Raw genomic sequence first — 11,705 nt, 5'->3', positions numbered from 1 at the left:
GAGAACACAGTGACAGTGAAAGAAACTTAAAATAACCGTGCCCATGTAAGCTTTGTTGTTGATTCATACACATACACTGTAAGAACATTAACAGCAATCAGCTTACTTGAGGGTTGGAAATGATGTCGGAGAAGTGTTGCCAGGTGAAGGGTCCACCTTGCAGAAGGACGTCACCTCCCTGCTCAGAGCTCTGGCCGCTCAGTATCAGCAACTTGTTCCCAGAAATATCAGTGATCAGAGAGCGAATCTGGGCAGAATAAAGAATAACCACCATATCAGAATACAGGTTGTTTGAAATCTAATGACGTCATCTATTCTCTCTCTCATTTCATATGAGTAGTTAAAGATGCTGCAGCATTGAGAATTAGGTCAAAAACAGCAGAACTGTGCAGAGCGTAGCGCAGTATTTCCAAAATGAACTTGGCGATAAACTCCAAAGTTTGTACAAGGTTGACATATCACCTGCAGTCACAGGCTAAGCTAATACATGACTAAATGTCAGGCTGACAGATTTGATTTATTTACATTCAGAATATCATAAAAAGTGTCTGTGTCTCACACTGCAGGGCTTCAGTTGAGACTGACAGTGACAGTGAATGTTTTCCTGTTAATCAACAGTGATCATCACTAACTGGAGAGACATGGACCTCCCATTGGGCCTAAATGTTGAACAGCAGGCGCCGCCGTCGCGAAACCAGCTTCATAACAGACAGAACACTTTGTGCTGAGACTCATTAGTGAGATATAAATACAAATACAAAGTATTTCCAGGTGTCCTGTGGGAGTCAGAGCATCTGGTGATCGTCGCCCTGTGGTGTTTTGTGCGAGTCGTCCGGGTGTGACTCACCTCTGAGGCAGCGGTCTCCTCTGATGGGTTCACCAACACGACTGTCTCCAGGACATCACTCTGATACTGGAGCACCCGCTGGCCTACAGGGAACAGAGGTTAGAACAACTTTAGGACCACATGAAGGTCACATGACGACAGGCGAGGAATAAAAATAAAAACATCAGTTGGGACACCAATCACACGGCATTATTTGGGCAGAAAAGTGGACCCAGGAGCACTGAGATGAAGGGCTTGAGTGCTGAGAGAAACACTACACCTGCGACTTGTCTCTATGACGACAATATCTTGACAACCGCCGCTGTATGATTGACGCTGTACCTTTGCAATTTATTGTCCATTTTGTTTGTTTTTTACATCAGGACATCAGAGCGAGCAGGATGTGGGTGTATGACATGATCCATAGGAGTCATGAATCCAGGAAAAAGAGTCAACCAAGTCTTCAGAAACCCTGAGATCCAAAATTGATTTAAATTACGTTTTTAATAGTCGAAAGCTAGACTGTAACTCAGATGTGAGCATGCTCCTTGTCTGAAGCTCGACACACGGTCGAGCTTCAGACAAGGAGCATGCTAACATCTGAGTTACAGTCTAGCAGACGAGCTGTATGGAGCCACTTTATGTTTTTTTTCCCATTTTATGTTTAGACGTTTTAAAACCCCAACTTTAAGTCCCCAACTGTTTTGCTGTGAAGCTCCAGAAATGTTTTGCAGACTTCAAAACGTCACTCCATCAGCATGGGGTTGCAGAGACAATGGACTGAATTTTCATTTCAGGCAAACTCATCCTTTAAATGATCTTGAGTGATCTGAAAACCGTGAAACCATCTTTGGGAACAGTTTATTTGAGTGGGAGGGGTTTAATGGCCTGTACTGCAGCCAGCCAGCAGGGGGCGATGAAGATGTGTCGCCTTTATTTTCGTGAACTTACCACCTTTACATACAGTCAGACAGATGTTATCAATCAGCAAAACTACCTCTTTTTCGCTTTTTCATGCTTGCTCGTGCTGTGATGCTGCTCGTCCACATATATAATAGAACATTTTCCAATAATAAACACTTGTATGACCGAGCTGCCATTTACTGACAGTACACAATCCGACACGCTCACTTCCAGCATCTGCCAGCACAGTTACTCTGCATCCTCAGCCCCGCCCCGGCTCCTCTCCTGCTCACTTGCCATCTCATTCCTCCACTGGCACCCCTCTAAAGCCCCCTCGACGACTTTAATCCTGGAAATACGCTCCGTCCACATACGGTCGCAACAATAACACAAAATATAATCCCTCTGCCATGATGCCTGATTGGCTGTTGCTATGGGGACGCTTCACCGGCTGTTTGCTGCCAGCAGAGTTACACTGACCCAGTCTTGGCTGAGGGAGACGCATTGCAGCATTTCTGAGCGAGGGAGGGGAAAGCTCGTACTGCATGAGAGTGTATGCACGCAGCATCACATCGTACAGGAGGTGAGGGCGAGTGCCAGAGCAGCAGCAGCAGCACTGAAAGCATGCAGGCGCTTCATCAGGAGATCTATATTTAGCATCAGAAAGATGCTGCTGGCTCGTCCTCCACCTCAGAAATTGCAAAGGAGCTGACACGGGGAGCTCGCCTCTCCTTTCCCTCACGAAGGAGGAGGCAAGGGCAACGAGGGGTAAAACATTAATGCAACACTTGGAGAGAAAATTACACGCCTCGGTAGTCAGAGGTTATATGTTAGGTCAAGAGAAGCTCGGATAATAGCAGCAGCGTCCCCGTCAGATGCAAGAGCCAATTTGTGCAAACTAACTAACAGCGTGTTGACAGAGTAAACACACAGTTTAGAGTCTGAAACAGGTTCACAGTCTGTGTTTGCTCAGCTAAACAAGTAGAGAACAAATTACTGCTGTTGTTTTTTTTATTAAAAACAAAGACAATCAGTGTTTGCAGCAGGAACACTGAATATATGATCTGATCTCTGAATCAGTGCTGGGAGACAGAAACAAGGTAAATATTGACTTTCATGTGTTTAACGTCGACCGGAGGATCATTAATTTAGATTCAGGACCGCGCTCACGCTTCAGTGGCTGTGTTTAAATGGACAATATTTCCTCATTACTCATTCCGATTGAAGGTTTTCGGATCAGTTGTTTGTCGGGGGGGTCGGGATTTACGGGGTCTGGAGTTTGAATGAAACAACAAATGTATTCAGAACAGCTGTGTGACATGTGCAAAAGCGATGTCACGCCATTCCTTTACCTCGTTGGATGTTTGATCTCTTTTGCGTTTGATAAGCTTCATGTTCTGAAGATGCCCTCATGGAAAAAACAGCATAGACCAGCAGGTGCTGGTTTTGGTGCTGGTCTATGCTGGTTTTTCCAGCAGGGTGGATATCGATCATCTTCTATCTCAAGTTCTCTGAGAGTTTGTTGAACAAATCAGACACCTAAATGTTGGAACTTTGCGTGTAATTTGGACATTTTCAAGGATTTATTTCATCGTCGGACCAACTGCAGTGAAGGTGGACAGACTTCAGCTAGTTTCTTGAATCTTGTGGACTTAAGTAGAATCAGTAAACACAGTAAACAGCACAGTGAGCCGCTGGTCGGTCACCGCTGGAGATCTGACATCCTGCAGAACTCAACCTAAACAAACATGGACGCCAACCAGCTGCCTGCACTGTTTGTATGATTAAAGAGACTCTTTACATATCACACACTGGAGGCTGGCTGGTTAATTAGTGAGGCTGATTAATCCGCACTGATTGGAGGAGATGTTACTGTAGCTTAAAAGTACAAATTCCTGTAACCCAGAGGTTTTAAAGTCTGTTTCATGTCCGGGTCTGATGTGGATTTGTAGATTTATTTAAATCTTTCTTACTTTGTGTTTGATAATGAATTTTTTCAAGCCTCTTGTGTTTCTCGTGTATCTGCTGGTTTCAGCTTCACTCTGACAGACGGACAGAGGAGTGAAACAAAAGGACTTGACCTCATTTTGCGATAAACAAATCTTCCAGAAAGTGAAATTTCATCTTCTTCAGGAAATGATCTTGCCAGTGAGGTTTCTCTGCCTCCATCAGGGCGTCGTTACGTTTTACCTGCTTATGAAACAAACTGCTCTGAGTCTTTAAACCATCTGTGATTCGTCTTTTCGATTCTCTGTAGACTTATTTTGTTCTGATTTGATTTCCTTTTCCTTTCTTTTCATTTCTTGTGTGTAAAAGCTGGTCGGATTAATCGGCTGCCTCCCGTCTCCTGCTCCAAACCAACATCATTATCAACCTCATCTAACGTTTGGTATCTTTTTTATCTTTGGTATCTTTTATCAGCTTTGTTTCAGGGACTGATGTGATGCGTGTCGTCGTTATCTCGTCTCTTTTAGGGCCTTAAACTCTTCCAGCGTCACATTAATGTGACACCAGGAGAGCAGACGTGAAGGACAAAGCGATGAACCGAAGATAAACCGTCTCTACGACCTTCACACGTACGGTATGAACGCTTCTCTCTTAGAATCACTGTTGATCCATAAAAAGAAATGAGGCTCAGATCATTTTATTGATTAAAAGTCAAGGATTAAATGATGTAACGTACATTAAACTTGATGTCTCAGTGTAGGAGGAGTTTGGTTGTATATTAGGTCTCATGTAGATCTTGTGCTGTTATTAGAGTCTTAACTGTCCGACAGACTCGACACAGCTGCTGTTATCTGAGACGAGCAGGATTTAAACTGGACTCAGATTTACCTGAACGTCTCAGCTGAGCATTATTTTATATTTTATAACACCAAAACAACACAACAAAATATTAAATATTTTAACCATTCAATGTGACGAATGCTGAATCATCTCTAAATACAGAAAACCATAAAAAAACATTACAGACATGTAGTTTAAACCTTTTTTCACTTTTCTGATTAGAACTGCAACTAACATTTATCTTCTTTACTGTTTAATCTTTTTTTAATTATTGTCTTGATTGAAAGATTCATTTTTCTGACTGTAAAAAGACAAAACCTTTGATGTCGACATCGGATATTCAAGCTGAAAGTTGTTTCTTAACATTTTGCTTTTAAATGTTTGTGTAAACTTGTGGTTGGTTTTGGGAACATAAACTACGAGTTACAGCGTCTGTGAAGATCAGTTTTGGTTTAAATGATCTGGATTTGTCGGCACAAAGACGCCTCGTTAAAACGACCCGGTTTTGTTGGGTGAAACAGAAAGCTAAAGGTCTTCAACTGTTCTCAGACATGATGTGATTTTGTAGAAATATTTACAGATAAAAAGAAAGAAATGTACAATGCCAGCATTTTATTCTGGTGACTGGACATTTATTCAACAGAAATTAACAACAAATCCTGTGAATTGAGAATCTAGACGTCGGTGATATTTGTCATTTTGATTTGAAAAAGATTTTTGTGGATCAGCTAATCGATGAATCAGGTAACTGTAGCACTATTCCTAACGCTGACAGGAACTACTTCTGTAAAATGTAGAAGTCTTTTAAACGGCTCATAATCAAAACACACTGAAGCTCTTCAGACTGAAACAGAGCCGCCTCCCTCCACAGCTTCTGAAGAGGAAACTGTGCTGATCATATCTAACAGACGAGCGCTCAGGTGTGTCAGTGATCATGATTGTGATGGAGCGATGCTGGTGCTGCTGGAACGACATCCTGCCTCTCCAATAAGCTCATGAAAACGCTCCGCATGTCTGAGAAGCTCATTAACCGCCTCGCTCTTCTCGTCCCTATTTCAAGTTATTAACATGTCCAAGGACGATCTCCTGTGAAGCCTCTTATGTGCCCACACATCACTCAGACTGTTATCATGGAAACGCAGGGACCGGTTACTGAGGGAGGAGGGCTGAGTGCTGCTGTGGTGCAGTTGTGGCCCTCCGTCACCCTGTTGGCTCTGAGAAACAACCAGATAATATGATTACTGGTCGGCGTCGCCTGTGGAAGAAGTGATTTCCCTGCAGCTTCGGGCTCACAGACTGAAGGAGGAGCTGCGATAAAGTCTCAGTCCGCCATCAAACTGATCAGACTGTGAAGATACGTCGTTATAAAGACGTCACAGTGTCGTCAGTGACGTCATCTCATCGTAGAGCGGCTCCTGTATATCAGCAGCTCACAGAACTGAACCAGAACCAACTCTGCTTTCACAGAACTGCAGTCGTCAATATGTTTACGACCTTTTCTGAGCCCAGTCGGCTCCATGTTGGTGTTGATGAGACGATGTAGCTCACTGAGCGCTTTTACGCTGAGTGGTTTTACTTTTATCACAACAAACTGAGACTTTAAAAAACATCATCTGTGACACAGTTCATTCAGGATCAATACATTATTTGTCTCTTCATTCACTCACATACAGAGCTTTTCTGAAATAAGCTCCGCGGGGTCGGACTTCGGCTCTCGTCTAGTTTCTTTTGTGGCTTCAGAGGAAACTGCATGATGAATGACCTCCCATGATGTCACTAAGTGGCTTTGTTGCATTGTGGGTAATAGCACAATAGGAGCTGGAGGGCAGGAAACCCAAAAAAATAAAGTCATCGCAGTGTGAGCAGTCCATTTATTTCGGCCCTGAAGATCTGAACACGACGCGTGTTACTCCTGACCTGGTTACTGCGTCCGGATACAGATCACATTTTAACGCCGGGTGTAAATGAGGTCACGGTGTTTACATCTCGACTCAGCTGCTGAATTGTTGGTGTTATTGTCTTGTCGGCGTCATGAATAGACTTCCTGTGTCTCGTATTAGTGCACGCAGACGCTCTTAATCCTCCAGCTGATGCGTTTTGTCTCACTGAGCTTTATACAATAAGATGGTGCAGAAGGAAAAGCTTCCTTCTCCACCCGATAATCTGAGCGAGGTGTCTGATAGTGAGTGGGTGTTTTACAGCGTTAAAGAATAAATGGAAAGCAGAGCGAGCCTACACACTCGTGCCTCTGGTGCATGATGGGAAGCAGCCGCTACTACCCGAGCTGCAGCGACTCTCGTTCTTCTTCTGCACAGTTTTTTGTTGCCGGTCTGAGGCTTCAGATGCCACCTGAGGCCAGGAGGGACGTCGGCTGGAAGTAGACCACGTCCCGTATCTGTCGGTCTGTGTGAGTCCACGTGGAGCGATTCTTCTGCTGTTTACCGTCCGTGCTCCAAAATACAACAGGAAAATGTGGCCTGTGCTGTCGACAGAAATCCAAGATGAATAACCGACTCTCACGCAACACAACTCGCTGTTTTTTTCCCCGCTGATAGCGACTTACAATTCAGATTATCCAGAGTTCAGAATGAGTTATTAAGCGGGTAGAGTCGCAGCTATCAGAGACATTTTGTCCACAGACGCTCTGAAGAACAGACTGATGAAGTTCAGGCTCGTCCGTCTGGCAGGTCGCTGCTCGTTCACTCCGTTTATAACCTACAGGCCGCTTCATCGCAGGCGGCAGCGTGATGAACGATATCGCTCCCTCAGAAGAAAAGAATGAAGCTGGCCTTGTTATGACTGGTCGGACTCACTTAAGAGGGTTGTTAGTCACAGCGGGGGGAAGCTGAATGTGAAGATAATGAGTGGAGTTATTGGCCGTGCTCTAATAATTACCACAAAATTACTGTTTGTTACAGGAACACTCGAAAAAGACAATTCAGTCTGGACCAAAGTGAGACTGGTTGGGCTCAGTCACAGACGGAGGTGTCACGACGCTCTGAATCCATTGTTTTTATTCAGCAGTGACGTCTGTGCTGTTGCTGGACGACTGAGTGTTGATTTGTAAAGAGCAACAGATCGTTGGTTTGTATGCGCTGACAACAGTCATTTACATTTTCAGTTCGTCTTTTTGAGGATGTGCTACGTGGTACCAGGAAGCTCAGAGCTGTCGAGATGTCATGACCAGTGTCAGGAAAGTAAAGCGATACAGTGACACAATTCTATATTTCATGATATATCATTACTGTTATGTCACGTAACGCTTTATGTCACAATCGGCGTTGTCGGCGTAAGTGAAGCTTTCATTGTAGTTTTTTTAAGAACCCATCCGCACCAACATGAACATATTAATATAGACTATAAGTTCTGTGTTCAGTCTCTCTGTGACTTTAACGAGCCTGATAATGAATCCTGATCTTCCGAGTGCACTTTGATTTACGCTCTTGAATAACACCATGTGTTCCTTGTTCTGTTCTGTACAAATAAAAATATTTTTTCCACCTCGTAATAAATCTGACTGTGATCCTCTGTCTGCCTGCTCATCACTGTATGCAAGGTCTAGGCTATTTCATTGTTCAAAGTAACTAAAAAGTAGTGTAATAATATTATATATTGTGCAGACAGTAATCCTGTAATGTAATACACTACTTTTAAATAAAGTAATATGTACATTTTGCATTTTGAAGGTAATTTGCCCGACATACAATGTTCACGATAACTCTGATCTTTAAAATTGAAATATTGTTAATTTAAGCTCAGTTTTACTTTTATAAAGAGCAACTTTCTAATGTAACTAGTTACTTTTTTTACTAAGTACAGATAGTTTAACCCTCGAGTGGCCAGAAAATGTCACTAAATTGAGTCTAAAATAGGTCCAACAAAATTATTTCTTGTTTAAATACAAATATCTATATTTCATAAGTGATCTTGTAAATCTGACCTTCTGTTTTATTTTGTAATAAATACATTTTTGAGCGGTCATGTGACGTGGCTCAAGTTCGCTCCCGTCAGCGATTCAGCAAACTGTCCTTGTGTTACACAGCGAGCAGTGATCTACGAGTGAGTCTGCATATTTCAGTTTTCAATTTCATGTGTGTGAAATTATTTAAAAGGGATATTTTTAATATTAAAGCCTTGCTGTTTAATTAAACCCCACAGAAATTGATAATTCACTTTTAACAAACTTCAACTTTGTGGTTGTGAGTCTGCTTCAGTTGTGTGCGCTCACAAGTGAAAGACGTAATCGCATACAGGAGGATAAAAAATGATTCCCTCCGCCGGCTCTAATGTCAAACTCCACCTGCGGTTGATGGTGTGAAGAGTCGGCTTCTCCAGCAGAGAACAGAGTGAATACAGCAGCTACACGCAGGGTAACGTGATTGATCGGTGCATCAGTAAATCACTGCTCCGTCCTGGTTCATCAATTAACTCCTCGTCCATCAAACTGTTCAGAACACATAAACGAGCGCCGAGCTGTAACTGCAGGGGAGGAAACATTACAGTGAATCACGAGTCCAACACGGACCGAGGTTATAAAGGAAATCCTTCCAGCGTACATTTCCTTAGAGGGACGTAACGGTGAGTCGTGCAGGTGATTTGTACCCGCTGCTCTCCGTCAGTCGATGTACACTGGTGCTTTTTACAGGTGAGCCACTAGGGAAATAATCAAAGGGCTGAATTAGCGCCTGTGGTGCAGCAGCAGGCTCAGCGATATTAAAAACTACCTGACTGTGAGGCTGCTGCAACCAGCTGGCTCACATAAAGGAGCATCAGTATGGACACACTGTACAGATATAATGGATGTAGCTATAACTGCAGCAGCAACAACTGGTCAATCTTTTTTTATAACCAATTAATCAGTTTGAGAAAAAAGGTACAAAATCTCTGATCCAGCAAAAGAGGGCAGCAGATCAACCTTCTGCTCTGTGCTAGCTAACCTTGGCTACAGCTAGCTACCATTAGCAACTTAGCTCGTGGCTCAGTTGGCCAGATCAGGACCACAGAGAGACTCAGCACAGGGAACAGTGCTCAGCTTAATCAGGCTCAGCAGCTTCAAAGTGAACACGAACACACCGGACTGGGACTGAACATATCGTCTGAGACAGAGTACAGTACAGAGGTGATTTACAGCGGCTCTGACCAGGACTATGACTCCGATGGAGACACATGGGTCGGACATAAGCAGTGAGTGAAAACGACGTGTAGAGCTGAAATATTTTCAGATCTTACTCTGTGAATTTAGGATTTATTTGGACCAAACTAGAGGTGACTGTTTACATCTCCCGGCTGAAACTACGAGGTTTATCAGATTATCACCTTTACGAGACAGGATGGGCCGGGGCTAGCTGATAGCATGCTAACATCCGTAGATATCTCTACACCACAGTGCATCTATCTTTCACTTCACTTTCTGTTGATGATTGTTTTTAACTAAATTTCTCCTCATATCTTACCCTTGAACATCTTTTTCCTCAATTTAACTCATTAAATTTCACTTTTGACTGACGCATCCACATCTGCTCAGAATCATCATCTTAAGAGCCACTTGAGCACAAACGCTTCAGATTAAATGAACATTCACACATGCAGGATTCACTCAGGACGAATTCCAGGTGATCCATCACAGCAGCCGACACTCAAACTCACCTAGATTTCAATAAATGTCATTAATACTTTACCGTGTCTTAAAATGTCACAAGTTGCTCTGAGGATATTTCACTTCCTTCAACTGCTGCAAAAAAATCTTTCCTTGGGCAACGAGCCTGTAAGCAGCATCCGAAACCAGTTAGCACAAGTTAAAAAAACACCATGTGTCATGCATACAGTATATGAGCATCTTAAGGGAAACACTGGTGTTATTCTATATTACTACTTACTACTACACTTCCAGCTCAAAGTCCATCAGCTCCTACTGAAGACATACATGTTTAAAAGCAGCTCACAGATTTATAGTTTCATTATTTAAAAACTGGCCCAGTAACTTCCTAAAATAGCCGCTCACTGTAGCTGTAATCAGACATTCGCTGGGGACTATTTTCAGCAGCGGATTAATCCAACATTTGCTGCTCTGGTGAGTATTTGTGGCAACAGGATGGTGTGTGTGTGTGTGTGTATGTGGGTGGAAGTGAGTCTAAATAAACTACAGTGTGTGTGTGTGTGTGTGTGTGTGTTCGTGGTGACGGACGAACAACTGTGTGGCTCATTGATGTGTTTTTAATCGTTTTTAGAACAATAATGGAGCTCTATGGCTGAGAGGAAGAAGATTAACGAGGCGGTGATGCACACAATCAATTCATTAGATTAAGAATTACACTGCAAAAAATCTAAATCGTACAAAGTATATTTGTTTAATTTCTGGTCATAAAATATGTCATTACACTCTGTATATGACACAATTAACAAGAAAGTAGCATCTAAGTGAGATTATGCGCCAAAATGTCAAGATATAAATCTTTTTCTGACACCAAAACCTGCAACAACAGGAATTAAGATGCATCAGTTCTTCAGTTTGTGCGTCTTTTTCTTGAAGAAAAGCCTGAGCTGGTTTCTACACCGGTGGAGTGAACGTATCAGCAGTCAGTCGAGGGCCACACCTCAACCAAACCACAAAGAAAAGAGTATCTGAGCTGCTGCCTCCACGCTCCACCCCGCCTGATCCTGCTGAGCTCAGCACTCTGCCTCACCCAGCCTGAGGCATGATGGGAGTTCACAGAGCACACTACAGGGAGTGTATGTATGGGGGGTGTTTCTAAGAAGAGGCAGGATTAATGTGTGGGGTTTGTGTACAGGAGAATATAATAATACAAAGAAAACAACCTGATCTCATTCAGTCGACTTTATGAAACGCAGCGAGTGAAACATGATGACAGACGAGCTGCTCCGTCCTCCTGCTCAGCTCAGTCGTAGATGACGCAGGCTGAAGGACATTTCAGAGACAGATTCCCGTCAGGGTCGTACAAATAAACCACCGGTTGGTTAACTGTGTGATTTATTTATAATGTACAGAACGCTGCAACTAACATGACGTCTTCAAAATGCTAAAAACACTCAATCTGCAACATTATAAATCAGTGAAATGCACACTGTGTAATCTCTGCCACTAGGGGGCGCTCTATCAAAACAAAAGCTGTCTGCTGAGTGTTGTGATGGACAGATCCAGACCTCCTGAAGGAGTAAACACCTGAAATCT

At 43.0% G+C, this 11,705-nt stretch overlaps 1 protein-coding gene across 2 annotated transcripts in view; it reads right to left on the bottom strand.

Annotated features, from left to right (window-relative positions):
* The window catches only part of map1aa (microtubule-associated protein 1Aa), a 56,399-nt gene that overhangs the window by 11,440 nt on the left and 33,254 nt on the right, over positions 1-11,705 (bottom strand). For both annotated transcript variants that reach the window (XM_030414045.1, XM_030414046.1), the window contains 2 exons: positions 848-930; positions 107-247 (listed from right to left, as the gene is read on the bottom strand). In XM_030414045.1, coding sequence (XP_030269905.1) covers positions 107-247; positions 848-930 — 224 coding nt within the window. The remainder of the gene's footprint in view (positions 1-106; positions 248-847; positions 931-11,705) is intronic.

The sequence above is a fragment of the Sparus aurata genome, chromosome 4, assembly GCF_900880675.1.
Source record: "Sparus aurata chromosome 4, fSpaAur1.1, whole genome shotgun sequence".
Classification (NCBI taxonomy): Eukaryota; Metazoa; Chordata; class Actinopteri; order Spariformes; family Sparidae; genus Sparus; species Sparus aurata.
This window is presented reverse-complemented; position numbering and strand designations above follow the sequence as displayed.